This window comes from Atractosteus spatula, chromosome 5 (genome assembly GCF_055471065.1).
Source record: "Atractosteus spatula isolate fAtrSpa1 chromosome 5, fAtrSpa1.hap1, whole genome shotgun sequence".
Classification (NCBI taxonomy): Eukaryota; Metazoa; Chordata; class Actinopteri; order Semionotiformes; family Lepisosteidae; genus Atractosteus; species Atractosteus spatula.
Window position 1 is genome coordinate 53,358,736 of NC_142710.1, and position 19,029 is coordinate 53,377,764.

The 19,029-nt window shown below is 41.6% G+C and overlaps 1 protein-coding gene across 1 annotated transcript in view; it reads right to left on the bottom strand.

Moving 5' to 3' along the window:
- Window positions 1-19,029, bottom strand: part of itpr1b (inositol 1,4,5-trisphosphate receptor, type 1b) — a 138,279-nt gene that overhangs the window by 27,863 nt on the left and 91,387 nt on the right. Inside the window, exons 44-51 of the mRNA XM_088916338.1 lie at window positions 11,520-11,703; window positions 10,723-10,976; window positions 9,084-9,284; window positions 7,632-7,742; window positions 6,671-6,766; window positions 5,728-5,862; window positions 4,146-4,253; window positions 2,082-2,274 (exon numbers count right to left, since the gene is read on the bottom strand). Coding sequence (XP_088772464.1) covers window positions 2,082-2,274; window positions 4,146-4,253; window positions 5,728-5,862; window positions 6,671-6,766; window positions 7,632-7,742; window positions 9,084-9,284; window positions 10,723-10,976; window positions 11,520-11,703 — 1,282 coding nt within the window. The remainder of the gene's footprint in view (window positions 1-2,081; window positions 2,275-4,145; window positions 4,254-5,727; window positions 5,863-6,670; window positions 6,767-7,631; window positions 7,743-9,083; window positions 9,285-10,722; window positions 10,977-11,519; window positions 11,704-19,029) is intronic.

A 19,029-nucleotide genomic window follows, 5' to 3' on the forward strand; every position in this document is an offset into this window, starting at 1 on the left:
CAAATGAACAGGCAATAACAAATGTTATAAAACATCATTTGAAACTTTACAAAATAAATACTACTATACATGTCAATGTCAGACACATTGTGAGGTTGGACAATATTAACCACCCAAAGTTCTTTTTGCGTTTGCGCCAAACTCAAATGACATAAAAATCCAGTGCCACTGACAGGCTCCCTTCAAAAAAAATTTAAAACAACAGTTAGTACATTTCGCCACTCTTGGTATTGCTCAGGCTCAGTTACCAGTGGGACGCTAGAACAAGCAGTAGGTGTAGTTGAGCACAAAGCATGAAAGTGAGTATGGGGTAGCGTGGAACGTCTGGGAGATTTCGGGTTTTGCTTTGTGAAAGAACGCCCGCAGCTCTGGGGTTTATCAGGCACCATGGGCCTTTTAGCTCACTTGGGCCGAACGTAAGAAGGGCCCCTTGGGGTTTCGCAAGTAGTTCGACCAGTCAAGGCACTCGCACAAGCGCAGGTTGAGACCAGGTTCAAGCCCCCGTCATGCTGCACTCCGACTGCGAGTGGGATTCCCCAAGCAGCGGGGCACAGATGGCCGATAGGCACTGACGGTCTAGGCTGGGTTAGGTCAGCCACCTCAGTCAACTCCCGGGCGCTTCCAAGCATACAGTGCTGTCGGTGAGGGATGTGCCTCTAACTCCAATCAATTTCGAACCTCCTTGACAGGACTGTGAGGCAAAACGGGGTGGATATTTATCCCCGTGTGAGGTCACGGGGTTGGGATCCGAGTTGTGAGCCGAGATGTGAAAAGCAAGCAAATCGGCAAAAAAAAACAAAACAGAGAGAGCTCTCACTGCACTTGGCATAGATCCCCGAGTGGCAAAGCTCTGCTCCTGCAGACGGCTTGCACTGTCAGACACCAAGAGGAAATGGAGCAACTGCACTTTGCAGAGCCTCTAAGTCGGCACCCCAGTCATTTCAAGCCTTCTTCCCTTCACCAACCGAGATGCGTCTCTCACAGAATGCCAACACTTTGAGTGACATCTGCCTACACTGTAATGAAAACATTTAGCAACACTGCTTTTCACCTGCTGAGATCTCAAAGAGATTTTTTACTTGTATCACATCAGTTTAAGGGCAGTGTTCCCCCATACTTCTCTATTACATAAGGCTTTGAGATTACTTTTTTTGTAATGCCAAATACAGAGCTGTGAAGATTAGCTGCTAACAGAAAATAAATGGCTACTTTAGGAGAGATCACCACACAATTGTGTTTCTGAATAAAGAAGGAAAAAATATGTAACAAAAGAGTATAACAAAAGAGTATATAAGGCTTTGTAGCAGAAACTCCACCACTTTAAAGCCAAAACTGGGGCTTTTATTCAAGTTCTGCATCTCTCAAAGCAGGTATGGGCAATGGTGTGATACCTTGACCAAGCAACACTACATTGATGAGGTTGAAATGGGTTGCCTGTGCATCTCTTTGATGAAAATGGCAGATCTTTTGAAAGAGCGGTTGTTTTCACCATGTTACATCAGGGCAATTTCTGAATGGGATTCCTGGCCAATAGCGATGCGCAGGTCGGCTTGTTTTTGACCCGCACCCACCAGACCCGATTTAAAATGATAGAAGGTACGGACCCGAACCCGGTCCGAACCTGCTCCATTAGAAGTTACACCAAACAATAGTGACTTTTTGGGACCCGTACCCGCCCGCGGTTGTGAGACACGAACCCGCACCTGCCCGACCTGATCTAAAATCTTTTGTTTTTCTAACCCGAGCCCGCCCGACCTGCGGGTAAACCGCAGGTGTGAGTCAACCCGCGCATCACTACTGGCCAACGTTGCTGTTCCTCGGAGATGGAAATTTAAAGTCAACTCACAATCACATGTAATTAAAACTTAAGGTTCTAACGTGCGTTTATTCGTCCTCACCCCCTGGCTCTTACATTCAATGTGGTTATTTGTTTTCGAAGGGAGGGGGTGGGGGGTACTTGACACTGTACGCAGCAGGATCAGAAGGCCGAGGTGGGTGAGCTCGCATAAACAGCTACAAGGAGAGTTACTTAGAAGACGCACAGGGAACCGTGTTTGTGTTACCAACAGCCTCTTGTGTACCTCGCAGCTTCTTCTGCCAGTTCATCTCGTTAAAGAGGTCTTCCGATCTCAGGAAGAAGTCGTTGATCTTGCTGCCCTGCTCATCCCGCTCGGTGGTGTAGTAAACCCTCAGCTTTGATTCGTTGGTGAGAAACTCACAGATGTTGGGGACGGGGAATACGATCTGCTCCATGGTGCGATCCTGCCGCACAATCTGAACAAACAAAGCCCACAACAGTCAGTCATCCTTTCGGGTAGGGGGTTCCCTGACTCTTCAGGCCTGGAGGTACCACTTTTTAGGACCAGTGTCTTCACATGGGACCCCCTATATTTAAAATATCAATGCAATTTCATCAACAATACAAAAAGCCAGGCAGATTCACAGTTAATGCAAGCCACATTTAAAAAGTGAGAAAAATTGAGTCTGTGTGTCTGCGTAGATCATTGGATTATGCGTTCTAAGGCTTTCCTAGAACTGGACAGAGAAAATGGCTGAGGAGGTCTGGGGTTTCCCACACCTCCCCTTGGGAACCACTGCCGCAGACGCCTCCCCACTTCCCATTCGATTCAGCATTGAATAATGTCAGATCAAGGTCCACATCTGCTCTAGTCTCTTAATTCTTGACATGTCTGGGATCAGATCAGGATTTATGGGATTTTCAAGGGCACTCTTATGCATATATTTTGCAATCTGCCCTGCATTTGAATGCAGACTTATTTAAAGTAAAAAGTCAGTGCTTTATCTAGAAGAATTAAAGTATCATGTGCATTCCCAGCTAATCACATTGCTATGTGCTATAAAATTACACCAAATGACTGTGCTCTAAAGCTAAATAAGAGACAGATTTTTAAACTTATATACAAGTGTAACTATAAAGGGAATAACAAGTCAATCATACTGATCACATATTATTCTTAACCCTTCAGAGTCAAACTTTCTTTGACATTTTAAGAGGGTAACATCTACAGTGTATAACTGTTCAGGACTACGAATGTCAGCCACAACTTTCTAAATTAAAAAAAACATTTACATCAAGACATCTGCTTAACATGATAAACTTTGGTTTCCCACGATACCCCTAATAAGTATGATAAGCTGAGGCCTCCAGAGTTCTCAAAAGTTATTTTTCAGTAGACAGGACTTCATCTGACTTAAAAAAGAATGGTAAAATAGAATATAACAAACAGCACAAAAAAATGCTTAGTGACATTATAAAATGCTCATTGGAGGGATGTGAATAATTTAAACATTATTCTATATGTTCTAAATGCAGCACATCTTTAGAAGCAATACATTTTTAATATGTAGTGGTTATTTTTAATTGCCGCGTATATGAAAAAATTGGCACTTTAAAATTGAAAAGCTCCTCATGAGCTTTCCCACTCCGTCTCCTCCGGTCTCTACACTCAACAGAACTCTGAATTGGAAAATGATGCAGGGGAATTACTCTTAATAGCTTTCAGTCAGAGGTGAAGTCACCGCTGTGAAGAACAACATAGGCAGTTCACAAAGTGAACATCCAGCATACATTCTCTTTGTCTAGATGCTTGGAAAAGAATGCTGTGTAACTAGAATTTCATAGTCTCCCTTTATATATATGGTATTTCTTGATAAATTCATTTGTCATTGAAACATTGGGAATTATGTTGTTTTGACTTTGTGTAACATGGTCCTGCTATAGATGCTAGTTTAAGACAGTAAGATCCATTAACAATGCAAAGCATACATAACCTGGAGCTAATCTTTCATTTGGCTTTATTTTTTTAAAGATACATTTAAAAAACAAACAAACATGATAAACAGGACAATATCAAAAGCAGATTTAAAAGAAACAAAACGAAAATATCAGATACCACTTTGAGAAAAAGATTAAAATGTCAGCTCGCAAGCCAGCAATCCCATGTGATTTATTGTAAAATAGGTTATGCTGAAAAGCACCTGGTACTGAAAATAAACAAGGGATCAAAGTATGAAATGCTCAAAGGACGTCTTATAGCAGGAGAGTACAAGAACGCCTTTATATTAATCGTAGAAAACTGGAGCTCTAAGGGCAGTTTCCCTTTCCACTGTCTATGCTCACTGACCTCGATCTGAGCAGTGTGCTTGGCGTAAAACTCCAGCGCCTCATCTCCTTCTCCATTCTGGCCTCCAGGCTTCAGCATGTGCTGGAGCTCCTTGTTGTGGCGAGCCAGCTAAGGTTGAAACCACAAACTGCGTTAGCAGACATTACAGCTCTGACAATCCCCCACACAGATGATGACATTTCTAAAGGTTATGCCATTTGCCCCTTCAAGCTTTCTAAAACTGCCTTTCGAGGATGAAATGCTTCACAGCAGCAAGGCTTGTCTGGAAGACGTTTTGGCTCATGGTTACCTCGGTGCTATCATAAAGCATCACTTTTTCATTTATATAAAAATTTGCAGGTGAGGCAGTGTTTCCCCCCAAAGAACACACATTAATAACAAAAACAAAAATGAGGTCTACACTGTGTGGAGTTACTCAAGCCTAAAAATGTTTGACACAAATATTAAATGATTCTCACACAGTAAGGAGGATAGTTCCCGGTCACTTGCAAACATAATTGCAATTTTTTTTGGCTAACTTACAGGTTGAGAGATCTTTTGTTGTTTGTCGGAAAATCTTAAAAAGCCAGTCAGATAAGAACATCCCCTAAGGGAAAAACTTTTTTGCTTGAAACAGAGGAGAGAACACAAGCAGTGCGCCCATGTCACATAGAGCTGCAGGCAGTATTTCCCAGACAGCTTCAAACCACGATTTCAAGCACAGAAACCCCATGCTGCCCTTAAACTAAGTTTCACTATCACAATTTATCCCACGTAGAGCATCTTTATGCACCACTGCCACTAAAAAAGAAAAATAAGCTGCAAGACGTTGAATGCTGTGGCCATCAAATGGAACTTGTGAAATGGGAGAATTAAAGCAGAACTAAAATAAAATTATTATGCAGAATGGCTATTTTCACTGAAGCTTCATCTTCACCTAAAGTGCTTTTGCAATTGCCTAACTGAACTTTACTATTTTCCCCAAAATAAATGTTTAGGCATATACTGTACCAAAATGGCAACAGCTTCTTTAGTGTTCAGGATTTAAGCACACCTCCAGAACAACATCAGAAACGGTCTAACTCGATATAGAAATCTATGACTGTCTCAATGGGCACACATGCATCTACTGTGTGTCTTGCTAAATAAAACTTCCCCCACCCTCTGAAGCAAAACGGGATGTTCAGCCTGACTGCTGCCTGCAATGACTCTAATCAGAGGTGTCCAACTCTGGTGACAGAGGAAGTTTCCATTGTGCAGATAGCTAACACTGTAGAATTACTGTACAAGGGTGGTGCTTTCCAATGCATAACAACATACTGTACTGCTTTTTAGCTGAAAATTGCACCCTCGAGCCATTGTTAAGGTCATATTCTTGTCCTTGGAGTGTCAAATATCCCATTTTCTGTCACTATGTTTCCTTAATACCACGTTCATCCTAGAGGTAAGAAATATCTTTTCTCTCTGCAGAGAAGAGAATGTACTTTAACAGAGGGTACTGTAAAAACAATCTATTCTTAGCTTTCAGTGGCTTTAAAAGTGCGATTTCTCACAGATTTATATGTAGTTTAAAGGTTCCACCTTGGAGTTCTATGTTCTATACCTGATGTGCCAGAATGTAGATGTTGTGACCCACGTTGCGGGGGGAGGCTGCGTGATCTTCCCCATTTTCTCCCTCCTCATCGGTCTCCTCAAAATCCAACTCTCCCTGCAGATAGGCCTTTTTGATCACCTCCACCTGTGAAGGAAAAGCAAAGAGCAAGGAGGGGCACATTGAATTGAATACCTACAACACTCTCAATAGTTCACCAGCAGGGATGGGGGTGTAAGGGGAGATTACTCACATTTTTTCTGGGTTTTTTTCTCCACATTCCACAAAATTTGTTATAGCGGGAAAGTGCATTTTGTTATCATTTTGAATTATCCGTCTAAGTTACAATAAATCACCAACTAGTCCTTTAAAAGGTCTCACTGGTGTTCCCAATTCTCAATTTATTGCCAGGATTTCATTTTCTGCTGTTTTACAAGCCAGAAAACGAGGTCCATAACTAATTCCTAAAACCGTACCAGCAGAAGAAAAAACAAACTTGGATGAAAAACTAATCACAGGAAACAAAAAAAGACTACATCAGCTCCATCAGTATTTTCTGATGATTTAATCCCCTCACAAGTGATGCTTCAAAAGTAAAAGGCAGGGGGACTGTGGGTGGTAGCAACTGGGAAGCACACTGAAAGGTGTTAAGTGGCACACCCACGTTCAGGAAATCCTATCCACGCAAATGGAGCAATTCATTTTGAGCAGATTGGGGCCGACTGTTACATGAATGGAAATCAGCAGTCGTTTTTCACACCAAGCGGTCCAATTCTGAAGCGAATGCAAAGCGTGTCCTATTTTTTTCCCTTCCGCCTCAAAAACAAAGCCTCCCAAAAATCTTCTTGTTCTATGCTGTACTCCAAGTTCTGACACCAATCTCTAATGGCTCGCATTAGAGTTTTGATAACAAAGGAAACCAAATAAAGATGAGACAAAAGTGTCAAATTTTTACCAGCTCCTTCGGCCTCATGTTGTAAAGTATTCTCTCAGCATTTTCGCTGTCATGGCGGCTTTCCATGATTGCCAACAGCAGCTTCGAAGCATTGTTCTGGTGGAGAAAGATTGTCAGATGTAAAGCAAGCAGCATTGACTTCTGCATCCTCTGTTTCTTCCCTACTTTTTTAATGTCTAATGTTTTTTAGCACAAAGACAAAAACCAGAAGTCGAACACTCAGACAGAGGGGTTATAATTTCAGATTTCTGTTAAACTGGGACCACGGAATATACCAGAATGACCCTAATCATTTAAGAAACAGAGAGAAAAAAAACAACATGCTTCTTATTTTTGTGTTCTGGCCTCCTGAGTGGTTCAACCACAAGCTGAGCTTGGAGATCACGAGACTGAGCCTGGGACTTGCCCAGGAATTCTCATGCAGCGGTGTGTGATCAGCTGAGCTCTGTTGAGGGAAGGGTGTAAGCTGGCCTGGATTCTCTTGGCTCTCTTAGTGACCCCTCTGGCCTCCTGATCACTTGCAGACATGCAATGCTGTCAGTGAAGGATGTGCCTTCCCACCAATCAGCTTTGCCAAAGGGCTGTGCTATCTATGATGTTTTAATAGGTGGGTCAGAGGTACACTTCCTCAGTTGCTCCTGTGTCTGGTCACAGGACTCCCAGTTCTGAGCTGACCTGATAAAAACAAGACTGACTGGCTATTCCAAATCATGTGGTTGTAACTGAAATAATTGTCTATTAAAAACAAAAAAAGTTTTTTAAAAAAAGATACATTTTTAGGTGTCTAAATGTAAGAAGAACATGTGAATAATTTGGACACTAGCGATTAAAATAGGACTTGAAAATCAAAACTTTTTCTATGACTGTTTGAGCACGACCAGGCTCAAGACCAACCAAGGAACGACCCCAGCACTGATACAACTGACAGAATGCAGAAGCAGCTATTCTGTAGCCAACTCACCTTAAGTTCCAGCACTAAATCCATTCTCTTCTTACCCAGGGGATTGATGTCATTGAGAATCAGGGCAATGATAATGTCAATTCCATTCGACTCATGTGTAGCAATGCAGTTCTGAAAGAAAACATTAGAGCATAATAGCTCCAGCAAATATGCAAACTACAGTTTGAAAAGGGTGAAGAATATTAGCGATAAAACAAAAAAAAAATCAAAGAAGGAACTGTATTAACAGACCCAAGTCCCACAACAGCCCAAGAGGAAAGAAAGAAAAAATGAGTAGTATTGACAAAATAGAGGATTTTTATAGTATTGTTGCCAGAAACAATTCAACTGTCATTGTTTTTATTACCTAAGTATATTGAATCATCTCAACAGGAGAACACAAATCCTTTTAAGTGAGAAACTTTGAATATCCTAGACATATCAGAAAATGCATATCAAGGTGTGAATGCAAATCAAAATATTTGCAGCAAAACAATACACAATGCCTTCTAGTTGTTAGTAATTAATCCGAAATACGATGCAAATTAGTACACTTTTAACTTAACTGAGAAAAGTGTTTTTTTTTATTTTGACTACTTAAAAACTGAATTTACCATTTGTAATAAATAATCCATTTAACTACTGCTGGCTAAGATGATCTTTATGATGTCTCAAACCCCCTTTACCTAGAGATTGAAAACATGACAGGTTTTTCGTTCAAGACAGATGTCTACAGGTTTTACAAATAAAAAGGGCACACTTCCAACAAATTCGGACATAATATCAAGGGCAGGAGAATATCTAAAAATTAGAAAGCTTTTTTTTCCTAGGGTTAATGTAAACCAATGTTGTCACCAGCAACCAGACGTGAGATTCAGTGTTCAGCTGGGCCTCAGCATTGTCAGGGTGTGGGGTTTTCTCTTATTAATAATAACTCCTACATTTACAGAGTGCTTTTCTGGACACTCCACCCAAAATGCTTTACAGTTAAAGGGAACTCTCCTCAACCACCACCAACATGGAGCACCCACCCGGAAGATGTGACAATATGCTCGCCCTACCCAACTATCAGTAGGGAGGAGCACAGAATGATGAAGCCAGTTCATTGCTGGGGATTATTAGGAGGCCGTGATTGGTAAAGGCCAATGGGAAATTTAGCCAGGACACCAGTGTAACACCCCTACTCTTTTTGAGAAACGCCCTGACCACAGAGAGTCAGGACCTCGGTTTTACGTCTCATCTGAAGGATGGCACCTTTTTACAGTATAGCATCACTGTTACTATACTGGGGCAATAGGACCCACATAGACAACCCTACTGAGCCCACTAACACCACTTCCAGCAGCAACTTCCGTTTTTCCCACAAGGTCTCCCATCCAGGTACTGACCAGACTCACACCTGCTGAGCTTCAGTGGGCTGCCAGTTGTGAGTTGCAGGGTGATATGGGCTCTGGCTCCTAGAAAGCAACGTACCTGGTTCTCATGGCAGGGGCCCTGGCAGTACTCAGTGAGGCTCTCCACAGTCTGATTGATAAGGGCCACATTCTTCTCATTGATATAGAGGCCCAGGAGCCCCAGCCCCCCTGTGGTGCTGCCACAGATACAGTCCAGGAACTGCAGGGTCTCGCATACCAGATTATAGTTTGTTTTGTTATTCTGACAACGAAGAAAGTTCTGAGGGGAAAAAAAAGGGCAGAACATGGTGTTTCAGCATTTAGGTCTTTTGAACAATATGAGCACTGTCAGTAGATCGCCTCATCATCTCATCTCATGCTTTGTGAAGGTCATCTGTTTCACCAACAGTGGCAAAATCCCCAACATAGCCAGTCCATAAGCACATCTGTGTATCTTGTCAGGATAAAAAGAAAAAATCCTTTTAAAATATACAGCAGGTGTTTTTGACAACAGTGGGGGGAAAAAATAAATGCTTTCTTACACTTTAAGTGTTGTTGGTCGTCTTTCTCCCAGTGACACGGCTACAAAACATTTAATGGAAAACTAATGGCACTACACCAACATGGAGGCCAAATAACCTTACCTCCCTGTACATTTGCAATAATCTTGAAGTGTTCAGTTAACGGCAAGATGTATGTCATTTTAAACACCTCAATGGGATCAGACATTACAGCAACAATTAAAGTGTCTCACAGAGGCTGACCTGAGAACAGTGCGCACTGTCCACAGAGAATATCCTTGCTCACACAATCTCTAATCCAAAGCAAACATTCAATGCCTGACAGCATTCAGGGCTAAGAGACAACTCAAGGCTATTTGCTAATGTGGAACTTCCCTCGAATGAATAGAAACTGTGTTCTGCTGCATTTTTTTTAATTCAAGAGGGGCACATTGAATTGAATACAAAAGTCTATTTTAAACATTATGCAGATTCATTTCCACCCTGTACGGTAACTTGTGACATCGAAAACATCTTCTTAAAAAAAACCTGGTCTTAAAATGTGCAGATAATTAATAAGGAAACTCCAGTTAGCTACTGGGTGGGACTGGATGTGTCTCTCATGCCCTTTCCCAGGTCATTCTCACAAAAACATGGTCTCCTCCTTCACAGTACTCAACAAAATCCCACAAACCCTCCTTTCTCAGCACCAAGTGAGAAGTGCTTGGCCAGACATTTTCATTTCCTCCTGTACACAGATTCACACAAAACAAAAGCTTGAATTATACATCATCCTTCTGCTCCACTTCCAACAGGAAGGAGTAGCTGACTGACCTTTTTGCTTCAAGTAGAACTCCTCCTATTTTAAATCAAAACAAGAAGTGCGCCTTCCAGCAGTTTGACCATAGTTTTAGAGAACTGGTTCATCCTTTTTCTTCATACAGTCTATGAATCAATTACTTTGAATCAATTTGGAAACATTAAAGGGATCAATGCGTAGGGTGAAGAAGGCTGGGATGATGAGATCAGAAACTAAAAGTGTATTCACTGATTAAACACTCATGATTCTGTTCCTAGGTTCGTTTCTATAATAAATGCCTCCTCTTGGAAAATTCACCAGCGTGCGGCTTGCCAGCACGGCCCGCCTACACCACAATGAGACGGTGTTGCTCGAGGGCTGATTGTGACATTGAGAAATCCCCCAGGCTCAGGACTGACCTGCAAGTCTCGGTTGTGGTTCTCACACAGCAGCTGCAGGAAGCGGAGGATGGGCTGCATGATGGAGATGACGGTGCTCATTTCGCCGTCGTCCTTGTTTTTGTCTCCCGAAGTGGGCTGGCCGTCGCCGGAGACGAAATGCTCCTCCGAGTCGGCCTCCCTGCGGTAGGAATTGTAGGCTTTTTTGGTGGCGGAGGAGGCCTCCAGCAGTTGCTCACGTACCTCCTCGGTGATCTGGGCCGTGGCCTCTTTGGCTTTGAGGTGGAAGAGTTGGGAAGGAGGAGAGAAGAGGGAGAAGCTTTGACTCGGAGCTGCTCTGACAGCGACGGAACACTCTATACACAAAGCAAGCTTGCACCTGGGACCCTAGCCTCTTTGCCGAGGAGGTTATTAGATAATGTGGAGAGGTGATGTGACAATGAAGTAATGTTGAGAAACTGGGCCTTGCATCCTGTGTCTGGGGGTAGCTGTGGCACTGATAATATTAATTTTAAAGTTAAAATATTAATATTAATATAAAAATATTCAAACAAGTTCTTTGAATATTCAAATTCAATTCCCTGTGTGGTAAGGGTATCCAGTCTGGGTAATAAAACTGCGATATCAGTTTGGTACAACAGTTCTTGTTACGACTTTAACAATGTGATCACTATACACTAAAGAAGCTGGCAGATCTGCTGTTGCTCTTGGACAATATGCAAGAACACAGGCCAGGAAAGGGCTACTTCTACCCCACAGCAATAACCTACACAGTTCAACAACAATAACGGCTCATTTTGCTTGTGGTGCCCACTGACCTTTCTTGCGGACTGGCACATCGCGGTCGGAAGCGTCATCGTCCTTCTTCTTATTGCCGAGGTCGCTGGTGTTGACCGTGACGGTGGCTTTTATCTCCTGCTGGGCTAACTTCATCCGGTCATAAAACACCTTGAAGAACTTCTCGGACTTCTTGTCCTCTGTCAGGCGGCAATAGAAGGAACGCTGCAGACGAAAGACGCAGACCAAAAAAAAAAAAGAATTATGCTTCTCTTTTTTGACTGTATAAAAAACTGTTTTATAGAAACATATTTGAAATTGGATTGGCTTCTCAAATGAGTAGTTAAATACCTATGTAAGGAAATGTGGATGCATACATTTATATATAAGAGTCAGATCCGCCACATGGATTACTTCAGAGTACACTGCCTTGAATACAATTACCTTAGGTAAACCTTTTACTCTAAAAGCTTTTCTTTTTCAGAATATGCATTTCAATTCTCACTTCTGTCATATTTCACCTGTCATAAACAGTATGGACGGACTTAATTAGCACTGCTATGTAGATGGGGGAGAAAAAACACCTCTTGGAGTTTTACGAACAATACTTGTTAGTATGAACTTCCTCTGTTCAAGTCACTTATTATCTGCAGTATTTCTAAGTCACTTTGCTTCAGCAGTGCTGGAAGGAGCCCTCAAACACCACTACTGCATATCAGATCTTCACAGTAGCTGAGGGAAAAAGTGTAAAGTGACCACATCATCCTCCAGACCCAATAGGAATATACTATTGTCTAAATTTTTAGAAAAGACTTTCCCTTCTGGAAACAGAAAAAGTCATTTCCATTTCCAAGGAATTTTAAAATTTTAAAACAATTTTTAATTATAAGCAGGACTAACTTATTGTGCAACACTGCATTTAAAATAAAATATTTTTAACTTTCAACAGATGTGTAAAGGACATCTTGGTCACGAATAATTCTGTGTGGTGTGGAAGAGAAGTGTAAATTCTTACACAAGCTCCTGTTAATGTCCTAGGGTAGTTGCTATAAAATGGTAACTGAGCCTTCAGAAAACAGCCATTTGATTCTCTTCCATTTCAATAAATAGCCTCAACAGAGAAGAGGATGAATGGCACTATGATTTAATCAATGTACTTCATTCCTTTTCTGCCAAGTTCCAAACCTGACAAGCACAGGTTAAGTTAAACACAATCAATGATCTCCATTAATGTAATGAATTTTATTCAAATCACACTGACAAATCCTGCCCCATTTTCATCTGACACTCCTGTTTTACGTAAGGTCTCAGTAATCTGCAAAGCAGTTATTGGAAGGGTTACTGTAAAGGCAAATTTGGCAGAATTACACTTGTTGGAAAAAAAAAATGAGGACAATCCTGCCCTGCAGTTTAGGGCCAGTCCGGTAATTATGTGTGAGAAAGAGATATCAGCTGGTATCTAGACCATTTTTAAAAGCTTTTTACATAAGCAACCTTCTTACGGAGAAAGCTTCTCTCAGTCTTTTTCCAGCTAGAGAAGTAAACAATGCAGCCAAGATCAAGCCAGTCCCATCTGGAAAATTGCACTGAATCATAGACATTTGCAATTTAACAAACTGTACCTCAGATCATTAACTGACACTGGACACCTGGACAATAGATGGAACCACAAGAAAATTGAATTAATTTTAAACCTGGATATCTCCAATCGCAATCCAAACAGCAGAAAAAGAGATTTGTCTTTGAACTGAAATAGACAACAATCTGCAACATGTGAGATAACCACAAGTACACCACCAGCATGCAATAAAAAACATTTTCTTCTATATTTCTTCCAATACTTCTTTGAGTAGGGAAATCCACATACATATGCATTGTGCAACACACTTTACTACACTTTTGGTGACCAACCACTCCTCCAATATGCCGCAGAACAACCTAGTATGCAGTGCAGTTCAGGTGTGCAAGGGGTTCGGATACCCAAATTGCTGACTCAAAAACTAGGGGACTAATCTGTATGTAACAAGTGACAGGAAGAGGTAATTTTCACCGAGATATCAATCTCACCTCAAGATCCCCATGATCAGGACACTACGAGCTACTGTTGCTCTGTCAGTTTCCTGCTCAAGGTGTAGCAAAGAAAAAAAAAAACAACAACTTTCAACCTCTTTAATAATTCTGCACAAAACATCCAATAATTTCCATTGCAAAAGGTGTTCCTTTGTATATATAAACTACAGAACACACAATACATGCTATGGGAATCATGACTGATGACAGTGAAAGACTGGAAACAAAAGTTATTGCTACAAATGTCATAATAATCACAGTCATGTAAATTCTTTTCTATTTCAGTAACAGATTTCCTTAATACACTGCAACGTGCCTTTACTACTATACCAAAACTCCAACCCTTACCATGTACCTCCAATAAAACCTTGCATTGCAACTCAAAGTTTGTACACAAATATAATTCTGACTATTATTTGAAGCTTGGTTTTTAAGGGATTTCACTGCCACTTATAGCTGAAGAATTCATTTAACAGCCTCCGAGGACAAAGGAGTAGTAAATAATCATGTCTTAAAGTTACGACAAAATTGTCTGTGCTCACTTACAAGGAGTAAGTAAGCAAAGTTACTTTATATACTGTATTGATTTGCATTATAACCTCCAAGATAAAACATCTGTTGGCAGAGTGAAGCTTGGATATATACACAGACATGCACGGTTCTCCGATTTTGCTACTGAGGGGGAGCCCCTGATTTTCAAGAAACATTTTTCAGAGGTAATCTGACCCACTTTATAGCACTGTAAGCTGTGATATTAGCAGTATGTGAGTGAATAACATTTTAAGTTTTAAATGTGGACTGTGCCTTGTACTGAAATATTTGTTGCCACAAACCTACTAAAAAATCTTGAAAGACTTTCAACTGTGGAAGTAAGGACTGTGTACAGTATGTCCTTATAGCTTTAGATTATATCCAAATTTTTGGATTAGAGTGCCAGACGTTTAGAGTTTGTCATCCTAGAAACTCTGAGTAATTATACTGAAGTTGAAACTTGGTGGAACAGAATCATGTTATTGATAGCTAGACAGCAGAAAGAGATTTGAAATTAAGAGTCCTCAATAAAAAAAAATTCTTAACACGCATGAATATGGGTCTATCAGCTGAAACACTGTATACAATACTCTTTTTAGCAAGAAATTAAGCTATATTTGTTCCTTTTGCAGTACATTAGCCGAAGCACTCTATTTAATGTATAACATTATACACATTTTATCCAAAAAATTAGAACTGGCACAAGAAAGAAATAGTGCAGGGAAGCTCTAGTTGCAGGTCTGTGGTGTGGGCAAACCTTGCGCATTTGTCCAAGCACTAGGTGCTGTCAATCTGAGCCGACAGTTCTGGAGGAGAGACAGCCAGAGGAAGCCTCTGTGGTAGGTTGAGCTGGAATAATAACAATCAGATTACAATTATCCCCTGCGCACATCACAGCTCTCGCCTATGCCTTCACCCATTGGAAACCTTGGAAACCTGAGCCACTTACATAACATTCACCTCACACTCTGCCTGTGGATTAAGGTCAGCTGCCTCTGCCAGGGGCTATCTGCAAAGTCCATGGAACAAACATTCATTCACTTCACGATGAGCAACACACGGGGGGTCTCGGCCAGCTTGCAAGTCTTTGCGTTATCCAATACTGTACATGCCCATCTTTTATGTTATCTTAGCAAGGCGGCAAAACCTCCCACACGTACCTGAGCTGGCAAAGGCTGGAAAAGACATTTTGCAGTGAGGAATTGTTTTGCAGAAAACAAAAACTAAAAGCAATGTTTTGAAAATGAATATTTGATAGATTTATAGTACATTTGATAATATATAGTTCACAAACATACCCTGTAGCACACGCTGTGTAAACAAGGGTCTCTACTTTAAAAGAACCCCAGTAAAATAAGCACTCCATGACCCATTTTATTAACAGCATGATTTTTTTCCCCAATATTTTAGATTATTACTGCAGTTCTAAATTTGCTTGTCAGAGATGAATGGGAAAATCCCTGAACCTAAAACTGGAAGGGCTCATGTAAACTTTTCCAAGGCAGGCGACAGGCACGGAATCTGTGTATAAGGGAAGAAAACCCCTTCTATTTATGGATTTATGGACCTACCCTATAAGGAACGGAACTAACCTACACTTCCAGCTGGGTTTCAAGCTGCTCCACTTCGTCTCTCAACGAGTGGCATCATATGTGTTTTGAATTCATCTTGCACCCCGATAGGTTGCTGGAAAAGATGGGAATAGCTCCCTGTATCTGCTAAAGGCAGTAGAGCTGCCTCAAGGAAGGCCGTTTGCTTCCTGTTCTGCACACCTGCACCATCGTGCCAGAATCAATGTCTTGAGGTTATTGAAAAGTGGATTCGTCAAGCTGCCATTAGATGCAGAGGACCACTGCGGTGTAATGCTGTGTTCGGCAAAAGCAGCCGTGTGTAATTGCAATGGGACAGCTTTCTGTGAGTGCTGGTTATTATACGGCTTTCAATACCTGTGCTCTTCCCTTCTTCCTTCAGATCAAGTGCAGGACGTTTCAAACGTGTATCGATTGGCCTAGCGTGTGAAGCGTAGGTTGGCTAACATATCAGGACTCGGCGGGGATGACTTTACTGCGCACTACGGCACCATAAAGTTGTTTCATAAGAGGGCGGTGCACAGGGCTGTGGGGGAGGCCTACCCCAGTTCTGGTGAGAATTCGCTTATTTTTTTTTCTCTGTAAATGTACAATGAAGTCCTGCCAGGCTTTTTAGTGATGATCCCTCGGTGGAATAAGAATGTTCAACAGGCAGGCGGGGGCGGTCTATTCTGAAAAACAAGGTCATGCCGCTTTTTTTTTCCCCCCCTCCTTCTGTCCCGGCACTTGGCATCAACAAAGGGATGTTATATAACTTCTATTTATAACCTACATGTTCTCTCACTGCAGGCAGAGGAGCGCGCCGGAGAGGGGGATTTAATGAGCTCTGAGGACTCTCGCGCCTTTCAGAGCTGGCATTAGCCAGCTTGTTTTGAAAAGCAGGAGCAAATGAAGCTGGCAGTTGTGGGTGGACGACCATTGTAGGTGGAATCATGGAAATGTCATTCACAATATTTCATTCCCAAGTTTTTCTTTCATTCCCCTCACTCCCTACCACCCTCCCTCCACAGGAAGTGCTTATGGACATTTCCTTGCCTTCCTCGCAGTCTAAAGGCATGAGCTAGTATATGACAACACTTCTGGCCTCTGAAGCACGACGCTTTGGTTTCCCATCACAGTTTTTGCCTCAGAGAAAGAGTAGTCGCTTTTTTTCTCATCTTTTTTGCGCTTGGTGGTTTGAGAGACTAAAAACGTTATGTTCCTAATGGCACTAAGGATAACGGATTTGGTGACAGGTCTGACAGATGCAAAAGCAGGGCATTATGAAAAAAGAAAACTATATCAGTAACAGAAGTATCTGATGCCAGTGTTAAAAATAGTTCTCGCTGTTAGCACTGTGAAGATGTCAATCACCATAACCTACAACCTTTTCCTGTAGCAGAGACCTAAAGTCTTACGGCCTTGTATTGTAGCAGGGAAAAGCCTGATGGAGATAATTTCATTGGGACAAGACACAAACTGGCAAGTATAGGGCATTTATTGGAGATAAGCAGTTTTTTCTGCCTTTGCCTGCTCTAGTGCTTTCAACGCAGGTGCATACTAAGGTTTTGGAGCAAAATTCAAAGTTACAATGATTTCACAAATCTCAGTATGAGTCAGATCTTTGTGGTGGGCTCATACAGTTCAAAAACTATTATTTAATAGGGCAGATGCATAGAAGTCATTATTTTGAAAAAAATGCAGTTAGATGGTTGGATCAAACTGGCACTGTGGAGCAGTGGTCAGCATTGCTGCATCACAGTCCTGGGGCCTTGGGTTCAATAGTAGACCTGGAGAGCTACCGGCATGGGTTGCCAGTGCTCCAGTTTCCTCCCACAGTCCAAAAACATACTGGCAGGCTAACTGGCTTCTGGGAAAACTGGCCCTGGTGTGAATGCGTATGTCTTTATGTCTGCCCTGTGATGGACTGGAATCCCATCCAGAGTGTACCCTGCCTTGTCCTGGTTGCTTGGCAAGATAGACTCTGGCTCCCCTGTGACCCTGAATTGGAAGAAGTGGTAAGAAGATGGATGGGTGGCTAGTTGGATCTCAGGTTAACATGCAATTAATACAAGGCTTCTAACAATTCCTTCATGCTTCTCACCCCTCTCTTCTCTTCTTCTCCAGATACAACTCTACATACGTCCCTTCTCTGGGAGCAGAATTTGTGCCATATTAATGAACTTTGACCCACATAAGAAATATTTTGGCTTACAAAAACAAATGTCCCTATGAAACAAATTAAGCCACTGAATTTCAGCAGTAAGAATGAGAACTAATCGAACTAGCAAGTCCAACTACTAGTTTATTTAGTATTTACTATAACAGGATAAACTGGTCCCATTATCTACCACAATATGAAAGAAAGTAGTGGGTATAAGGGTCACGATTAATAATCAGCTAAAAAATTTGGATTCATTAACGGTTTATGAGTCCCTACAAGCCTGCCCATTAACGCAGCTGAAATCTGTTTATCTTAATACAACTAACAAGGGAAGGAACAGTAGCGAAGCAGGGAGCTCCTTGCATTTGTTAGTATGCATAGGCTGCGCCGTTGACATCTATTTTCAAGGCAGCTGTTTAGACGTCATAGAGGGGGCACAAAGAGGCAACTGCGCATGTGTCGCTTATATAATTGAGCAAATACTTGACCAGACTTTTTCACAAAAATACGCCCACATTTAGCTGGCTGGTTTCCACTGGTGACGCTGAAGACAACATTGCAGGAGGCTGCGGAATACTTTGCACTGAGAAATTACTCAGCTGGCGTACAGTACATCATACAGATCCTATATCTACGATCAGATTAACGCTTTTGACATATGTGGTTAAGGGCTTGTGCATCATGACTGTTCTTCTTAAACATTTTTCAAAACATGCATTCATTTTTTTTAAGCTGTGGGCCTTCCAGTTAAACGGGCGATCTTGTGCACAGCCAAGTTTTTTTTTCCATTTAATTTTTGGCTACCCTTAGTTCGCCGAGGTATGTAGGTCACAAGCTAATCGTTCACCGTGTTGCACAAGTATGATTAGGAGATCGAACTGTAGTGTATGCGTAACCTGAGGAGTCAATGAAAGAGGAGAGGCAGGAATGAGCTGCCTCTCTCTCTGTTGGGGTGTCTTCTAGGATTTTCCATTGGAAAGACTTCCCAGATCCCACCCCACTCCCCATCCGCCCTAATACTATTAATACTATTACTTGAGCTACACGTTATTTGGAAAACTCTTTTAATGAACCTTTAAGGTTGCTCACTGCTGTAGCTTTCCTTCAATTTCTTACTATTATCAATATTGATACTAAGAAGCTAACATTCATATGTGTCCAGAATCCTTCCCAGCAACTCCACTTCTCCTCAGAGAATGTCATTAGTTTTTATCACCC